At 31.4% G+C, this 20,657-nt stretch overlaps 1 protein-coding gene across 1 annotated transcript in view; it reads left to right on the top strand.

The window, feature by feature from the left end:
* LOC126741168 (E3 SUMO-protein ligase RanBP2-like) overlaps nucleotides 1–20,657 on the top strand; it is a 143,692-nt gene that overhangs the window by 80,335 nt on the left and 42,700 nt on the right. Inside the window, exons 30-33 of the mRNA XM_050447516.1 lie at nucleotides 12,219–12,496; nucleotides 12,561–12,822; nucleotides 20,045–20,252; nucleotides 20,328–20,551. Coding sequence (XP_050303473.1) covers nucleotides 12,219–12,496; nucleotides 12,561–12,822; nucleotides 20,045–20,252; nucleotides 20,328–20,551 — 972 coding nt within the window. The remainder of the gene's footprint in view (nucleotides 1–12,218; nucleotides 12,497–12,560; nucleotides 12,823–20,044; nucleotides 20,253–20,327; nucleotides 20,552–20,657) is intronic.

The following is a 20,657-nucleotide window of genomic DNA, read 5'->3' as shown; positions in this document are numbered from 1 at the left end:
CAGGAATGGCGGCAACAACCAGTAAGATAAAATATAAGTACGTATCAATAAAATTAAATTTAACTTAAAAAGCGAAGAGCAATCCAACATTCCATTTGAAAAAATATGGGTGAATGCCGCCCCCATTCACAGTGCTTGATTTTATCTGTCAATTCACAGCTATGGTATTAATGTATGGCTAATATTGCATATAATTTGGTAAAGTAATGATCGTTTAGTGTGGTAAATTTATTTATGTGTTCATTTTTATTATTTAAACATTATTCCTCATATTGTTTCTCTTACATAATTAAATACTTTTCCTTTATAGATCTTTGCTTACAAAATTAATAAAAATAGCTTCTAAAATAATATAACATCCTAAAAGTCCTTAAAAGAACTAACAACTTCATAAAAATTGGAGTTTTTGAATCGAAAAGTCAGTTTGCTGCATGCTCCTAGATTATCATAAAATAATTAAAACAACCAAACTACATACCACAGTCTGCCGCTTTCTTTTTATATTATCAGTCTTTGAATTTTTAAGAGTTCAAGAAACTGTTGTAATTAATGATAGCTAAAGATAACACTTTTTCTGTTTTATTATTAATATTTATTTATTTATTTCTTTTGGTATAATTTTTTTCTCGCACTCTTTTCAAACCAAATATAAGATAAATAATAGAACAAAGGTAAATAAATACAAATTATATTAAAAGAGAGGTAGTATGTAATACAACAAAATTGGTGCTTATATTATTATACAGGGTGTCAATATGAAAAGGTACATATACGTCTTCCCCTGTAGATATTTATTTCTTTAAGTAGTAACTATTGTAATGAAATATAACATAAAAAAGTAATAAAAGTTAACTTAATTTATAAAAATGTTGTCTATTCTTTTCCAAGCAGTAATAAAGTCTGCTCTCAAACTCCCTTCTAACATTTTAAAAAGTTTCTGTCTGGATTTCTCTACACACAGCTGTGATTCTTCTTTTTAAATCTTCCAAATTACTAGGTTGTGTTTTAAAAACAATTGATTTTAATGCCCCCATATAGAAAAATCTAAAGGTGATAAATGGGGTGATCGATGGTGAATTAGAACTTTCGAACAGCCTACTTAATATTTTTGATAATTGAATATAAATCTTTTATCCATGAGTTATATCCCTTTTAGATAACAAACTAAGTTTGAGTAGCCAAGAGCAGAAACACTATATTAAAAGATAATAAATAGTTATCAGTACAGCCAGTAATTGCCAAATATTTTTTAAAAATCTCAAAATTTAATGGCAATATAACTAAGATACTTTTAATGATACTGTGGACATGCCCCTTTAGCATATATTTGCTAATTTACCTTTCCCTTTAAAATCTGAATATGTTGTGAAAAAATAAATGTGTTCTAAATGCTAATGTCTTAGTTGATCAAATCAAAATATATTACATATAAGTTATAAATTACAATACAATAATACTCAAAACTTCATAATTATAGCTATAACTAATAATTACAATAAACAATATTTTGCCCAATAATTTAAGCTAAATAAATACCTATATACCTATGTACTTATTTTTTGTTTTGAGGAGAGTGATCGAGCCTAAATTGATAATTAATTTGTGTGCACCGATTCACTCTCTGTTTACGAAATGACGCGCATGGCAAGATGGACAAAGTTGGCCAGACGATAGAGGAGCCAACAGAGAAACGAAAAAGCGGACATTAAATAATGTAATATTAAAAAGAACAAAAATATAAAACATGTTGAGATTCAAATACAAAAAGAATTACAAATGTTGTTTTGTTTTGCAGAATGAATAATTTTATTAGTGTTCTAGTCTCGGAATCACCTTTCATAACCAGCTTTTTAATAGAAAATGGCAGCATATTATCTACTTTAGGCAGAAAACATGTAATAAATCTACGGCAAAATGAATTACTAATAAACTTGGGTGTGCAAAGATTTTCTTTTAAATTCTTTCTTGTGGAGTAACTATGTAACACGTGGGAAAAACTATTATTTATTTTAGGAAAACACAACAAACCAGATAATATATACAAATTTCTAATGTTAAGGGCATTTAACTCTTCACACAATAACAATGTTAGATAGAAACTCTACGAGGTTTCTTCGATAAAGTTTTTAAAATACTATTGTGACAAGTTGATAGAACTTTCAGATTTGCATCATATAAGGCTACCCAAAAAACAATCCCATATCTTAATTTTGATTCAATTAATGAATATTATAATATAAGCATAAATTTTCTGTTAAATATATCTCTAAGCTAAATAAATTTGTAATATATTTTTCTAATTTTAAAGTCAAACAGACAGCATATTCATTCCATTTTAAATTTTTTCCTATAATTATACCCAAATATTTTATTTTCTGGACTTTATTAATTTTGACACATTTACAGTTTTTGGTTTTACTACAAGTTGACGCATGGAGTATTAAATATTCATCTTTCGGTTGATCTGCATTTGTGGGGGAACAAGCAATAAAATTAGTTTTTTAAAAATTTAAACTGAGTTTACTTAAACCTAGCCAACGGTAAATTTTGTCCAACCCCAACTCTGCCCGATCATTTACTTCATTCCAATTGTTAGCTGAAAATAATAGAGCTGTGTCATCAGCATATGATACCACATTGCAACTTTTAATATGTTACCAATTTCATTTATACAGTGTGTCCAAGATAAGGATGTCTATCATGGGGATCTCGGCAGCTATAGGAGATATGAGGTTGATTAAATTAGAGAAAAGTTGCGCATTTTAGAGCCTAACAATACGCCGTTTAGAATTTTTTTAAATTTTGAGTGGTTCCGGAGATTTCGTTTTTATTTTTTTCTGGCATTATTTAAAGAGATATGGAAAAACAAAAGACACTTTCTCATGGCCACTTTTTAAGCCCTAAAAAATAACATTGGGAGATTTTTCGTACGACGTTTCGTTTCGAGGAAACCACCATCGACTTAATTTTTTTATATGGCGCGTAAAAAAAGTACACCCTGTATAAAATAGCATCTTTTATTACGATTATAACGATGTATGACACAATATGTTCCTACAATATTTAAATGTTAAAAATGGGATTTTTATTAAATTCCGATGGTTTTGATATAGTAGGCGGTGAAATGATGACGCTGAGTATGGTGTAGTAGGCTGCTATTACTCATATTTTGAAATACTAAATAAAAATCATGTTGTTGACAACTTAAAAACTTTATTCATATACCGTCACGTAGCTAGGTCACGTGATTATTTTAAAGAATTAAACACATTATTAAATTAAAAAACTACCTACTAGAAACCCAAAAAAACTAATTTAAATCATAGTAATAAATGTTCAAACAAATTACCATTATTCTCCAAACACAGATGAAATCTTTTAACGGCCGAATTTAAAACACTTCTTAACATATCAGGTGTAATGCTCTCAAATGCTTCAAGAACTATTCTCAGCTGATCCTGAGATTCAAAAACACGACTGTAAACATAATTTTTGCAATAGCCCCAGAGAAAAAAGTCGAGCGGAGTTATGTCTGGGGAACGAGGATGCCACGGAACTGTTGAATGTATTCCTATCCATTTTTCCGGAAATCTGTTCGATAGATACTCTCGCACGATTAGGGCATTGTGTGCGGGCGCATCATCCTGCTGAAACAGTTTCTAGCCTTGGCAAGCGGTAAGTTGTCCAAGGATTCTTCAAAATCGCGTTCCAATAAGTTGCGATACCGCTCCGAGGTAACGGAATTGTTATTAAAAAGGGGCCTATTAAATCTGTTCCAAAAATACCAACCCACATATTAAAACCGAAACGGTGCTAATGTCTAGCCATTCGGTATACTCGGGCATTATCTCTTGACCAATAATGGGTGTTCTTCCGGTTAAAAATTCCATTATTTGTAACCATGCTTTTGTCGGACCAGATAATCCTATGGGGAAATGTTTCATCCTCCTGACACTTCCTGGTGTACCATTCACAAAATGTTCTGCGCCTTTCTTCGTCACCAGGTCTGAGGCCTTGACAGATTCTGAATTTAAACGGGTGGTATTTATGTTTTTTCAAAATGAAATGGGCAGTAGATTTTGGTATTCCAGTGGTATTTTTAATTTTTCTAACAGATATTTCCGGATTTTCAGTTACAGCTAATACCACATTATTTTCTTTTTCTTCATTGCAGGGTTTATTTCTTGACAATACTGGCTTCTTAAACGCACCATACTGCTTAAGATTGAAAACGAATCGTCCGAAAATTTTTGTACTAGGTTGTTTCCTGTCTGGATAGTTATTTAAATACATACGACCAGCTTCAACGACGTTGCTGTAGCATAGGATATTTCAACAGATCAAACTTTTCGTCAGGTAAAAAAGCGTCTTCCATTTTGTAACAAAAAAAACTAGCAACAAGACGCAAAAACAGAGTTCAAAAACACAATGTCAACTAAATTGATCAAATTATTAAAACTATTTACTTTACTTAAGATAAAAAGAATAAAAAATAATGGTGAGATTTTATTAATAATTTTAATTAATCGTTCATAAAAAACACATTACCAAATCGAATAAACACCAATCTTCTATTGCGTTTCTTGATGGCTTTTTTATAGAGTTGGAATTTTTTTCGTTGCAGATCCGCGGTAGTTCCGATTTTCGTGCCCCTTAAGAATTTACAATTTTTAAATACTTGGGCTTTATGGTGGTATCTTTCAAACTTCACTATAACTGGCCGAGTTCTTTCCGTCTTTTCTCCAATCCTATAGGCGTTTACCATATCCCCTTCCTTATTGTTCAATCTCATTTTGGTGTTAAACAAGCTTAATATTTTGTTTCACAATTTTTCACCAATCTTCTCGTTAAGCTTAATATTTTGTTTCACAATTTTTCACCAATCTTCTTGTCTAAATTGTATATGCAGATATTGTTCATTTTACCTGCCTGCTGCAGATTCTCGACGCGCTCTTCTAATTCTTCGATGTACGTACCTTGTTCGCCGACAGTTTTTTGTAAGGAATTTATCGTATCCGTGACCCTCGATAACAATTTATCTATGAAATCGTCATCACTAAGGAGATCTTTAATTGCTTCCTTGATGAGTTTTTAGATCACTGGTAACTTTTGGACCCGCGATAATTTTTGCAGCACCTCAGGGATTAAATATGAACTGATATGTGAAAAATGCGGTTTAAATATCTAGTTTTCACTACTTTAAAACGTTAATTTTACGGAGCGTAGATAGACAGGTCTAGTCGCCGCGCGCCAAGTTCTCGTTTCATTTAATTGAAGACATGAGTTGATAAAGGTGCTATGTCCACTTTTTCAGATATTGAGTAATTGAAGGAAACGCGTTTTCACTTATATATTTTTTTTAATAAATTTTATAAAAATTACCAATATCTTATTAGATTAGAATCGTTTTGTACTTTTTTATATAATATTTTTTGTTTTTCTAGAATTTATACTTTTTTAGTAATTTTAATTTTAATGGACATAGCACCTTAATCAACCAACATTTTATGCAGATGTTGGTATAAACTTGAGTGGAGAAAGGTGTTATGTCACCTATGTTGTATTTAAATTTTTAAAAAATAATAAAAAAAACTATTAAATAATCTGGAAATTAAATTTTATTTGCAGATTAACAAAAGCAAAGTAAGATACATTAAAAATTTATAAACAAAGACACAGAAACATTTAAATTTAACATGAATTACGTTTTTTCTTAGGGTTTTTCAAACATTCTTCTAAAACAATATCATAATACCATTTATACTCTGCTGGAATAAACTTAAGTTGATCTTGTAGATTTGAAATTTTTTCAGAAGTCAAACCACCGCATTTAGGTAACTTTTGTAAAACAACTTGATTACTTTGTACTATCAGTTCTCTTTTTTTTTCAACTTCCATAAATGGGGTAAACGGATCTAAACTAGTTTTGTAAAAGTATTTTCCAAAACAACTTACTCTTAGCCACTTCACTTTATCTCGAAAATTTATTTTTTGGTCAAGACTATTAGTGAGTCTTTTGTTTAAATGAAGTTTTGCAGGTAGAGTTTCAAAGCAATAAAAAAAATGTTCCATGTTAAGGCATACACTTTGTTTGGTACTCGCAGATCTAATAATTTCCCGATATTGGTCTGGTATATAAATATTCTAATGTTTTCTAAGAACCTTTTCTATTCTTCCAAAGTCTCTGTCAGAGTCAAGGTAACTGTGACCAACTTCGGGAAATTTATGGTCAATGATCTTAAATATTTTACTTAATATTAGGTATTGAAAAAGGTTAATAATGGAGAAGTTTTTGTTTTGTCCCCCACATTGATCTGACCAAATTATTAAATGATCAATTTGGGGATTTTCTTCTTTAAGAAGCAGACAAAATCGTAGCAAACAACTTGCTATTTCATTACTTCCCCTATTGGCAATATCCTCAGTCCATGTAAAAAAATAGGACTTATGACCAGAACTGGTTAAACAGTGGACTCCAAAGTTGTATAGCCATATTTGTCTAAAATAAAAAGATTTTGACGTTGATAGCTTTGGCAAAGGCATCGTTTGTTGAAGATCCATTGTTATGTAACATTTTTCTTTGGACATTTTTACTGCTTCGCGGTTAACTTTCTGCTGCGCAAAAGCAAGTTGAAAATTATTCGAGTGCTCTAAAGAGTTCTCTCCAGCATCGCATAAACTGCAAGTATCACTTTTTGGTACACCCAAAGATAAGTTAAACCTTGTTTCAAATATATGTCTGTAAAAAGAGGCCTTTACGAAATATTTAGTTTCGAGCTTTTTTGTTTGACAATCCTCTATATACAGTTGATGAAGTCGGTTAATATTTAGTAAGGGGGAAAGGTATTTTTTATGTGGGTTTTTAGTCTTAGAATAATGTGATTCTTCTGAAGGAAACTGCTTGATATGATTTTCAATGCAGTTTATTACTTCATCGGATATTTTTTTTTGGATTTTTGTCATGCCCTTGCTTATGTGGTGAGGGCATTACCTGGCCAGATTTTAAGTCATTTTAAGCTTTAAAGACTTTTTTTCATCCAATTCGGTATAAAGAGCAGAAAGCATCTTTACACACTAGTGTATTTTCTTTATCACACGTAATAAAATATTTAAAGCTGTAAGCTTTCGTTTTTATATTTTTACGAGGGCGGTGACGATTAACTTCCTGCATCTTAATACTTTTAAAAATTAAAATATTTTTGGAATTTGTATCTAGCTTATAAAATTTTCTTAGAATTTCTTCTCTGCTTGCAATACTAAATTTCTCAGTACAGTTTATTCTACATTTTTCTTTACACAGAAAATCTCTTTTAATTGTTTTTGCTTCCATCACTTTACCTGTCTTTTGAGAAATATATTCTTTACCTTGTTGTCTTAACTTTGCCGCTTTATTTCGTTTCCAATTATCAGGTTTCCGGACTCTTTTTTTAGTTATTTTTAAAACTGGTTTAACAATTTCTCTTTTACTTATTCCATCGGCAGTAACATGGAATTGCTGGTTATGGTCTTCTATACGTATTTCCCGAGGTATTTCCTCCTGCACTTCGTCAATGACGTCAATCCTATCCGGGGTTTCCCTGCTGCTTGTCGGAACCTTAAAAATATCTTAGTTATTTATTAAATTTATACTTATTTCTAATTTCTATTTTTATTTCTTAATCTTAACATTTTTTAGCTTTACCTTTTTAATTTTTTGGTTATCCGGAAACATTTTACGTTTGACTCTATCAACATCCGGATATTTGTTTATGAGACTCGTCGAATAAGAAATATTTGAGTTATCAGAATCCTCTTCTGAATCTTCTTCACTGGAAGGGGAATATTCGCTGCCTGATATAACACTTTCATCAGTACAATTATCCATATAGTCTAAAAATTTAATTTATGTACATGGGTAGGAATGTATGTAATAATAACTCAAGTAATGTATATTATATATGTATTTTTTTTAATAAAAAATTGAATCGCATCGAGGGGGTAAATTGTTATTAAAAAGAGATCATTAATTCATAAAGGTAGTAAAAAATGTTTTAATATGCTTACCTGCTTTAGAGTTAACCTTCTTTTGAAGCCCACTAGTGCTTGGCTGCTCCAAAATCACCGCATTGGTATTGACCTCTAAGGAACACATATTTTCTTGTTTTTTACTAATTCTAACATTCTTTTACTTCTCGACCCCATGTTGAACGATGTGATAAACAACAAACATAACCTTAAAATGTCACATGGCACCTACCATGTAAATAAAACTTTCCCACTATCTAGTGGATAAAGGTGCTATGTCCTTAAATATGGACATAGCACCTTTATCTAATTAAAAAGGGTACTTAGTCATAGGACATAGTACCTTTATCAATTATTAAAATAATCCTTATTATTAACAATTTAAGAATCTTGAGTTATTCAGGGGTTGTATTACGACTTTAGGTAACCAAATATACAAATAAGTCATTTTTTGAAAAAAATGGACATAGCACCTTTATCAACTCATGTCTTCAATTGTATCCGGTTCAATTGTACGTTGGTCTTGCCTTTTTTTAACCTATTTTATTTTAAAATATACTCTACTAGCTTGAAATTAACATTGGAAATTCTTTAGTTGTTAAATTATGTTACTCAATTTCTCTCCGTCGACCAATCCATCTGCCAGGAAATCTATCATTTAACCATTCTCTAACCGGAAGAAATTAGTGTGGTAGAGCTCCATCTTGTTGGAAGTGTATTAAATTTTCTTGCAAAATCATTTTACCCGCTGCATCAGTTTGATATGTTATTAAGGGGTCTATTGTGTCTTCCAGCAGAGAGTTCACCGGTTAGATTTTCTTCAATAAATAGTGGTCCTATAATAGAATTTCCAAGAATACCAGCTCAAATAATTATCTTCTCTGGATACTGCGTGTGACCTCTAAAAATTCGCGGATTTTCATTAGTCCAGTAGCGACAATTTTGGTTTTCGTTTATAAAATTAGTCAATATTTCACAAAAGTCAATTCTTTTATCAAAACCGTCATCAAAAAGCTGTTGAAGAATTTTCATTTTATACGGGTGAAATTGATGTAACTTTTTTGTGTTGTGCTTTTTTTACTGTTTTGTGAGACATTCTTATCTGGCGTGATGTAGAGGGCTCTGCATTAAAGGTGCGTAAAACTTCCAGTTGTGCAGCTTCATTCAAAACACGACGATTACTTCTTTTTTTATTTTCAACCGAACCAGTTTCCATAAACTTAGCGATAAATTTTAAAACATATTGATTTAGTTTGCCAATGATTTACAATAAAATAAAATTAAATGTAATAAATAAATCTCTATTAAGTTCACTCACAATAGCCCCAAAAAAAATGTAATAAACAGATATCTCCTAAAAATTTTTAACACACAACAGGAAAAATTAAAATAAAATTACACCCTGTAAATCGTGCCCCAAAGTCCTGTCATGAAAATTAATACCTCGTAGGTCCATCTCTGGCTCGTCTTAGTGCTGTCACCCTGTTTGGCATAGTTCTTATTAAGTTGTTAATGTAGTGTTGGGGAATGTTTTGCCATATTTCCGGTAATTGATTGGCTAGTTGTTCTAAGGTTAGAGGTGGCTGTTCGAGCTGGTTTAATCTTCGAGACATTTCGGCCCATACATGCAATTCATGTCGGGTGAATGTGGTGATTGATTTAATTGACAATCTGGATATCTTTCGTTAAACAATGCTGCCGTTCTTTTTGCACATCTTTGACTTTCCCTGTAAATAAAAATAATTTCCGTTCTTTGCTCAAGATCAAACACCATTTTTTAAAAAATACTTAAGAGCGCACCCTTGCACTGAGCGAAACTTTTTTTTGACAACTTTTTAACTAATTTGTGAATCGTTACTAAAGTGATTACCACGTACTAGTTGAGGAAATCTATTATGCTTGCTTGATTTTTCGCACACTTTAATCAAAAGGTCGACTCAGCAATATTTTGAAAAGGTAATTAAAAGACCTTTAAACTGAGGTATCACTCGACCTCCCTTCCATGATTTTAGAGATTAGGTTCGCCCTCACGAAGAACCTGCTGCAATTTGATAGAAAACTAACCTAAAAAATGTCTGCCTCAAAAATACATTTGACTTGTTTTTAACATTTTTAAATTTTATACGGGGGCAGAAATATAGAGGGGTGGTACGTTTTCAAATTGACACCCTGTATACTTACTTATATTATTAAATACAACATTAAATAAACACCACCAAGTATCCACCAAAAAACACAAATATAAATTCATTCAATTCAGTAAGAAATAAGGTATACGTAGGTGATTTGTTGGGTAACTTTTAAAGTCGAAAATTTAATTATTAGTTAAATGTTTTAAATCGATATTGACTACATAATCAAAGCCGCCATCAAAATTATATTTGGGATTTTCAAGAACATTTTCAAAATACCTCGCGTATACATGTACAATATCATTTGGGTTTTCAAATGTGTAGTTATTAAAGTGTACCTACTTTCACAAGAATTTAGGGAGTGCCCCTTTTGTTTTCTACATATGACTAAATATGACCTTTATCTGTTATTATGCTATTTTCTACAAACTCCAGACAGGAATTAAGGAAAATCTTAATTTGACTTTTTGTTATTCTATGCAGTCTACAAAATTTTACATAATGATAATTTAATCTGCTTTTAATTCTTTACAATGGTATAGAAAGTAGTATGTAGAAAAAACACTCTAAAGGCCAGTAAATAATTTTTGCAATGATTCAAATCCTATTACATTCTTAAAAGCAAGTTCGTGCTCCGCCACTCTCCTGCTACGTCATTGCTTTTTAGTACGATGTTAATACTTTATTTATATACAGTCTCTTTACAAATGTAATTGAAAACAAATCCCTACATTATACTGCCGAATTGCCTTTAAAACCCATTTAATAATTTTCATTCTTTCGGAAGAGTATAAACAGCCACAATAAGTTGAAAAAATAATAGCGTTTTAAAATTCAACTGTGCAGCGTGCAGTCATGCAGCAAAATCAGGCATGCCGATATTATTATTGTAGATCTGTACAAAATAAAAACAGTAAATACCTATCAGACGACCGGAAGCAGCCGCTGATCGATGAGATTATTTTGGATAATGCGTAATCTTTAATTCGCCAACCTATATAAGGAGCTCTATAAAGAACATAAATAAATAATGTATTTTGCAAAGAGCCACAGATTAAACCTAATAGACCAAAAAATTAAAAATTTGATTTATTATTTTTAGATATATTCTCTGAAAAAGACAATCATTTTTGTAACCTCATAAAACATAGCCTATCGATATTTTGTTCTGATTAAGTACTCTGAAAAAAATTTAGATCTAGATGTTTCCACATATAACCACTATTCCTTATTCCTCCCTAATAAGTTCCCCAATTTAAATTTCTACTTTTTCTTCATTTGGTTTTTAGAACTACAATCTATTTATTCGCCATAATGAACAATTGTGGACAAGGTCATATATTAAATTTGGTTTTAATGATTAATTGAAAATCATCAGTTCAAAAGTGTCCGTTTTTTTTAAGGCAATTTAAATAGTAATCGAAGTTTTTCAAACTGTTATGGCAGATATGTTGGATGATTAAGATTCGGAAATACAATGGGATTTATATTGGTTTCGGCCTGAAGTCTTTGATAATTTCCAATCCTAATTTTCAATGTTATATTTTTATTTTTTTTATTTAAATTAGTATTAGTTATGTTTATAGGGATGAAAAAAAAAATTTTATAGAATGAGTTTCTGATTGATAGTAAATTAGTATAAGTATATAACTCTTAGTTAAACATTTAACAAAATAAATCTTATTCGCAAAATTCCATTTCCGTCTGGTCAACCGCTTTCATCTACCAGCGAGCGAATACCTTCCCTTTATCAGTGGCGCTAGCAGCGAACGGTGATCTTTTACGAAACTAACGATTTAAAAATAGCATGACATCTAGTATAGCCGCCGATTACGCCGCCTTTCTTTAAATTTGTTTGACGGAATTCGTAAAACGAACGTTTGCGGCTAGTAATATTATACCACATATTTATTTTTAAAAAACTTCAAAACACGAATATTCACAAAAACAAAACTTTATTGTAAGAAATTGTACCTAATACTGCAAACATCTTATTTGTCAACTCGTGGTTTGGAGCCCACGTTAAACTGTAGATTTACAACAACCAAAGGAACAATAACTTATTTGCTAATTTTTCTTTAGGTGGTCAAAAATTCAACTTTGGTATGCCAGCAGTTAACGTAGCTGCCAAATCAGAACAACCTATTCAGAAATTTTCGTTCAGCGTTCCACCGCCTACTACAGCACCGGAAGCTACAATCGTTCACTCAGGATTCGGTGATAGTTTTAAGCCGAAGCCAGGTACATGGGAATGCCAGTCTTGCTACATCCGGAATGACCCTACTAGTTTATATTGCTTAAGCTGTGAAGGTCCTAAAGATGATTCAGTGCCTAAAAACGAAAATTCGGGCCCCAAAGGAGTAAGTCAAAAAAATTATAACCTTAGTTGGTTTATTGTTTACCTGCTTTTATCCTTGTTTGTAGATTAACTTGGATACCCCTGGTTTAAAGTTTAATTTTGGTATGCCAGCTGCAGGTACAGGAAGTACATCTACATTTGCCTTTGGCGATACAAGTGCGACCAAAACCACATTTACTTGGAAACCGGCTGATACTACGGTTGCCGATAATAAAGAACCACAAAAAGATGATCAATTTACATTTGGGTCGCCTCAGAAACACGACTTTGAATTTAAACCTAGAAGTCCAAGAAGGATTAGCACTGGACAAGGAGAGGAATCCGACGGTAAGTTTTGAGTGTTGAAAGAATTACTCTCACACATGCTCAATATATAAGTAAATAATTAGCATTTGTAGATATTATAATTATTTTATTTTAATTCTATTAAATTTTAATTCTAGCTGACAATTTCTTTTCAGCGGTTCCTTTCTTTTTTAGTCTACTGTCAAAAAAGATATTCTTGAGTATATTTACCATCTTATCTTTTTTTATTCGTTATATTCGCTGTCTAACACCCATATGGTCCAGGTATTAACTTATTTGATAATAGATTTGTATTATTAGATAAGTTAATACCTTATTTCATTTCACCTTATATAAGTGTCGTTTATGGAGTTGGTTTTCGTATACGGTCAATATCTGCGTAACTCAAACCAGTTTCTTAAGATGAGTAATAAGTAATACTATATTTTTCAACAAGCATTTATTGTTGAATCTTATTCACGAAGATGAAGTATGAAATGAAGCATAGACAAGCGAACAACTATATGCGAGTAGAATACTTTACTTAATCCATGACTAAACAAACCAATTACTGTTTTCAATAGTAATTTTAATTCTTAAAATCCTTTTACATCATATGATGTATGTGTTTTATCAACTTTAATACATACTAGAATTAAATGATTGGATAGTGCTGATGATAAGGCTATAAAGATCTCTGAGGTTTATAGTTCTGATTTAGTAATAATAGTAATAATAAACGTCTTTTATTATAATACCACAAAAATTATACAAATCGTAGTTGTGTTGGTACATAAGTGTAAACAGGAAGGTGTAAGAAATTTAAATTAATGCTTTATTTAAAAATGGTGGCGAAGTTTAGCTACAGTAGCTATTTACACTTAACCTAGGTTTATTATAGTGCATCTAACGCACGAAAGAGCACTATAATAAACTTAGATGCTATATTATATTTAAATTATAAAGAAAAAACCATATCTCTCTATATCTGAATGAGTTTTTATAAAATAGAGATATGATTTCTAGCCCCAATGAAATACAAAAAAATAATAGTGGAAACAAAAAACTAAGTAAAATAAAAACAACGTTATACAAACAACGAAAATTATCTACAATAAACTAAAATATATGAATAAACTGAAATACAGGGTGTCCATTTATAAACTGACACATTTTAACTGGTTATAAGTCGAGAACGAAAAATGACAACAATGTGCGGTTTTCACAGAACTTTATCAATATTTTTAAAGTTTTTTCTGACAGTGCTGCCAAGTTTTAAAATTTACCTGAAATAAGAGGAAAAATATTGATGATTTTCAAAGGCCGATTTCTCAAGAATTTTAAATGTAACACCCTGTACTTTTTAATTTCACATGAAAGCCTGTTAAATCCCCTTTCCGAAAATGTATAAATTGTCTTAAATTAATTTTTTTTTACAGAGCCAATTTTAGTAAATGACACCTTTTTGAAAATTTTCCTTGAATACATATTCGGTGATTGATGAACATTTTCTGATAATTGCCTATGTATCGCTTTAGCATGATCATAATTAAATAATTTGCGCTATTGCCATGTCTATAAAAAGTATTTATTTTATTATTAAATGACAACTATTTACAACAATTTTAACAACAAACAATTGAAGAAATTATTTTTAATTTATAACTAATAAATTAGCTGTTGAATATGACCCCCATTTTGCTCGGAACACAAATGTAGACGGAGAAATAAGTTGTCGAAGGCGTTTTGTAGCATTCGCGGTGTAATTTGGTTGAAAACGTTTATTATGTTGTTGCGCAGTTCATCCAAATTTCTTGGGGCAACGTCTATAACATATCCCTATATACAAAAATCTGGAATGGTTAGATCGGGAGAATAAGGTGCACTCGATTGAACCTGCTCGCGCTATCCATCTGTTTCCAAAAGTAATATCTAAGGAATCCCTTGCGACCCTGGAAGTAGACCGTCTTGCTGGAAGTAGACCGTGTCTAAAATTCCCTCTTGCTCAAGTTGAGGATAAAAAAATGTTTCCAACATATCGGTGTGATTGTTTTCATTCACTGTTGCTTCTTGAAAAAAAAATGGTCCATAAATTTTAGATTTCGGTACTGCACACCAAACGTTCAGCTTAGGAGAATCTCTTTCAAATTCGTTATAAACTCGAGGATTTTCATCTCCCTAAATTCGGCAGTTATGCTTATTTACTCGACCACTGATGTGAAATGTTGCCTCATCAGACATTATTAAATTGATATCCGGCTCATTTCTAAAAAGATCTAGTAGTGTTTCGCACATTAAATATCTTTTTTCAAGGGCGCGATTTTCTATTTTTTGGAAAGTTTGAATTCTGTAGCGTTTCAACTTAATTATTTTTAGAATTTTATGTACTTTACTTTTTAACATATTTGTTGTTTGAGCTATCTTCCTAATAGATATTTGGTTATTGTTTAAGGACAACACTTCTTTTACCAGTAAAATATCATCCCACAGATTATCTTGTGCATTTAGGTTTGTTCTAACTTTTCTTTTAACTGTTCCCTCCTGGGAAAATTGGCGTACCCAATGAAGTATAGAATTGCGTAAAGGTGGAGCCATTCACTAAATAATAACATACAACGTGCCTTTTCCCGAGTGGTAAACATATTAAAACCTTTCAAAATCTTAAAAAAATGCAAAAATACATACAAAAATCAAATTATCGGGACTGTCCAACGAATGACGTTAAAAAGATTTGACAGTAGCTGAAGCCCACAAATAAAATTGTGCAACTCACAGCCTCCTTGACAAGCTACAATTGTTATTGTTGTCACTTGATACCGAGAATATTATTTAATAGGTATTTATTGTAGGAAAATTTTCAAAAAGGTGTCATTTACTAAAATTGGCTCTGTAAAAAAAAAATAATGAATTTAAGACAATTTATACATTTTCGGAAAGGGGATTTAACAGGCTTTCATGTGAAATTAAAAAGTACAGGGTTTTACATTTAAAACTTTTGAGAAATCGGCCTTTGAAAATCATTAATTTTTTTCCTCCTATTTCATGTAAATTTTGAAACTTGGCAACACTGTCAAAAAAAACTTTAAAAATATTGATGAAGTTCTGTGAAAACCGCACATTGTTGTCATTTTCCGTTCTCGACTTATAAGCAGTTAAAATGTGTCAGTTTATAAATGGACACCCTGTATATCTGACTATACACACATTTTTCAAATACTTTTGAAAGGGTTGGCAGAATACTTATGGTTTGGAGATCAGACAAATCTTCGGGGTTTATTTTTTTAGGAAGTGGTTTACCAATTACAGTACGCCATACAAGGGGAAAATATTCCTTTTCTATGCAGTAATTAAGGTGTGTAATATACTTATGAATAAATGGATTGGCATATTTTAGCATTCTGGCAGTTATGCAGTCAACCTTATATGCATTCGACTTAAGTTCCTTATAATAAACCAATGTTTTGTATGTCAGTATTATAATTTTTAATTAAAATAATTTAAGCGCTTTTGTTCTGTAAGACCATCTACAGAGCCGTTCTGTGACAACAGGTAAAAATGTTATGGAGTGATCAAATAAAAAGAATAACAAAATAACTTGCCAAAGAGTTACCAGAAAAACATACTACATAACAAGGAATGCAAAATACATGACATTAATGGTGTACAAACAAAAAGGAAATGGAACACATATTTAACATCAATTAAAAATTGAAAAAAAGATGTTAACAAAGTCGCAAGGGATTTATGTAACTGAAGGAATTTCAGTTATATAATCATTGAAGTGTCTCGAACAAGTTCTTATTTGCATCAGGTTCCAAAAATTCTTAGAATTCGAGTTACTTATTCAGTGCTGTTCTGAAAAAATCGCGGTTTCACGTCAATTAGTTCAGATTGATGAAAATTCATGAAACCTATTTTCGCTTTACATTTTAATTAAACCTGCTTATATAACGCTTTAAATAGAAAATAAACTATTGAGCATAAATCTGTAATATTCCTAGATATTGACATGTTTATTTTAGAGATGGGTTGTTATTTAATGATCTGTTATTTTTTAACTGTTATTCCTCAACAACATTACGCAACTGTTGTCGCTCGTCTAAAATAACAGGTATAAAATAACTATAGAAGTTGAGATATGCAACCGTTTTTAACCTTGCAAACATGGTTGTAGCATAGCAAAAACTGAATGGGAGTACATGCAGTTCGTAATGAAATTACGTTCTGCGCATGCAGCCGACCCGGGTTCAATCCCTAAACTTTTTAATAATTTTCTCGATAATTTTTAAATCCGATGGTGAACTTAAAGTTATTAAAATTGAAATAAAAAGCATAGTTGTAAAAAATTGTAACCAACTTTAATAACCTGTAAAATAAGGAGCAATTGGTTACACAAAATAAAAAACATAAACTCAAAAAACATTTTACATATAAGAAAAAATAATATCTAACAAAAAATATAGAAACTTGAACTCAAAAATATAAAAATAATCGGTATAAATTCGTATTAATCAGTCAGGATTACACTAATCGTCATTTTGATTAATGAACATAATGTTTTTTACCTTTGTACCTTTGATATTCTATGTCGGCGATCGCTTATAATTTGCCCCGTTTTAGAAAACATTCTTTCACAAGGTACAGATGCGGCTACTGTACCAAATTTTAATTTTATTAGTTCACTTTCCACCACTTTAATGGATTTTCGGTACGTTCTAATAATGGCTCCTCCAAATATCTTTGAATTTCAATAATGGCACGTGCTTGGGACGAATGACTCGGATTTATATTTGCAGCTTTCTTGTCAAATGAATTCCAAATTGAAAACGGTTGTTGTGTTTCCGAAACCTGTTGCCTTTTTTCTTCCAAAGTGATGTTTTTTTCTTGGTTTTTTGCTCTGTTAATGCGGTAATTGCATTTGTTGCGATCTTTTTTGCTTGGTTTCCAATTGACTCACTACTGAATCCAATATTTTTATATCTCGCATCCAAAAACGTACTTAACAGAAGAGTGGCACTATTTTGCAGAGGCCTGAATCGAGTATCGATGCCCTCAAGAAGCTTGTACAAAACCCCTTTTATCATATCAGAAAACTGACGTTTTCTAAGATCTTTGTACAAATCATATAATCCATTAGAAACCATGATAACGGATGAAAGCGTTACTTGTTTTTCTGTGCTCATAAACACGGTCGTTGCTTCAAAGGGTGAAAGTATTTGAATGAGTTCATCAATATACTCGAACTCCTGATTTGTGAGCATTGGCCAGTTTTTTTTTCCTAAAGCAGCTAATGTAGTTCTCACTTCTTCTTTAAGTTCCAGGAATCGTTGAAGCATATAAAATACAGAATTCCAACGAGTCACTACAGATTGGATCAACTTTTTCGGAGTTTTGCCATTTTGTTTTTGATAGGCATCCAACTTACACTTCGCAACTGCATTTCTTTTGAAGTGTGAAACAATATTAGAAACTTTAGCAACCAGCGGATCGACAAGTTTTAATGCATCCTGAACAATTAAGTTTATTGTATGTGCTAAACAACCTAAATGTTTCCATTTCAATTCATCACTTATTGCCTTTTTAATATTAGCCGCGTTATCCGATATGACTAGTAAAATTTTACTTTCGATTTCCCATTCATAAGCGATCCGTTTGAGGTCCGTCGCGAGATTTTTGCTTGTATGGCTCTCACTACAAGGCCCAACCTCTAATAATACTGACTTTACTTCAAAATTTGCATCAATAAAATGTGATGTTACGGCTATAAAGCCATCATTATTTGAGGACGTCCAACAATCGGTGGTAATTGTTACTGCCTGGGCTGTTTTTCTTGTGCCTTAATTAACACTTCTTCGAACTTCGCTGGAAGTAATGTATTCGATAGAGTTTTTCTACTGGGAAGACAATACGATGGGTTTAGGGCATTACAAAATTCTTTAAAACCTGCATCTTCAACTATCGAAAAAGGTTGAAAGTTCTTGATTATTAATTTTAGGAGTTTATCATCAATGCTTTTTTTTGCGAAAAACCTATCTTTTTTGACATTGTTGACACTGTTGACTGATGATGCAACAGATGAAATAGATGAGGCAGGTGAATCAGGGCGTATTGAAGTAGTTGATGCGGTGGGTGAATGAACGGGTGCTGATGACGTGGATGGAATAGAGGCAAAAGCGGTAGATACCGTTGATTGTAAATTACTACTGGATGAATATGAAGGAGAATTATTTGAAGTTGTTGTAGAACCATTTTCCACCAACTTTATTGACGGATGTTTTGAAGATGTTGCCTCAAATTACTTATAGATGATTTGTAAGATAACACTTGACGACAATAGTTACATCGGGCAACAATTTTATCCTTTGGTGTAAAAAAATTCCAGATGATTGATTTTTTCCCCTTTAAATTTTGATTTTTTTAGAATTTTGTCTACAAAAATAAAAGAACTAGTTTCTAGAATTCTTGCAATCATTGCAAATCATTTTCATGTTTTTGTTTTCTATCTGAACAAGTTAAGATAAACAAAGATTTTTCTAATTTTCTCGAAAACGAAACGACCGATTTAAAAAAATCAAACGTCCAAATAAAAGACTTCGAAAGACCTTTTAAACAAGTTATTACTCGATACCCCTTGCCATTTAAAATTTTTAAGGGGATGACCGTGGAGAGCAGAGGGTGAAAGGGAGTAAAGTAATTTTAGGTTAGAAAGTTGTCCCCCTTGAAAAACCTTTTGACGTATTTTGGCGTTTTGTTTTTTTAAACAGTGGTTTTCGATAAATCCGTGGTGGGAAGTTTTCAATGAACACCCTGTATATCCATCCGTACATCTAAATCTTCCAATAATGTGGCCAATGCTTGGATTGAAAAACTTAGCTTTATGCATAAGAATAAATTACAATTATAATATCTATTCATACATGTTTTTAATGCCACTATAGAAGACACAATTAGACTCGCCGTAAATCCTGAATACGAAAAGTGTAAAAGAATTAACTATTTTTTATTCTAAAAAATAGAGATATAAAAATATTAGGAAGAATTATATTTAATTTTCAACTGATACCCTTTCTATCAACTTATGGTTCATCCTATTTTATTTCAGCTTTCGCTGGTAAAGAATTGTACAGAACATTTAAAAATAACAATCTATCGTCTTTCTATGTATTACGTGGTTACGAACTTTAGAAATTTGCCTAAAATACTGCTTCTTTGTAAAATTGAGTCACAGTCTAAAACAGTTATTTTTAATTGGTGGTTTTTTTAGCAAGTTACGTAGAAGAGGAAGAAGCAAATGTATATTTCAAACCAGTGGTTCCTTTACCCGATATCGTAGAAGTTAAAACGGGCGAAGAAAACGAGGAAGTTTTATATTCCCACAGGGCCAAACTATATCGGTTTTCCTCAGGAGAATGGAAAGAAAGAGGTCTAGGAGACGTAAAAGTTCTAAGGGACAACTCTACTAAAAAACTAAGGTTTCTACTTTTTTTTATAACTACTTTTTATTTATATTTAAAAGAAATATTAAACAAAAGTTATGTTGCCTTTAGGGTTGTAATGCGTCGTGAACAAGTTTTAAAAATCTGTCTGAATCACTGGCTAACTAAAGATATTGACTATCTGGCCAAAGACGAAAAAACTTGGTTGTTCCATGCAGCAGACTTTTCTGAAGGAGAAATAAGCCGGGATCAATTTTGTTTAAGATTCAAAGATGGGCAAATTGCTAAAGAGTTTAAGAAGGCTATTGATGACGCATTAGATGAAGTTAGCAATGGTAAGTTTATACGACTATATTTTTATTAGTATGTTAAAAATATATCTCTCATAAATGTATTTATTTATATGTATCTTAAATAAACTAGCAATCTAATCTGTTAGGT

Source organism: Anthonomus grandis, chromosome 10, assembly GCF_022605725.1.
Source record: "Anthonomus grandis grandis chromosome 10, icAntGran1.3, whole genome shotgun sequence".
NCBI lineage: Eukaryota > Metazoa > Arthropoda > Insecta > Coleoptera > Curculionidae > Anthonomus > Anthonomus grandis.
This window is presented reverse-complemented; position numbering and strand designations above follow the sequence as displayed.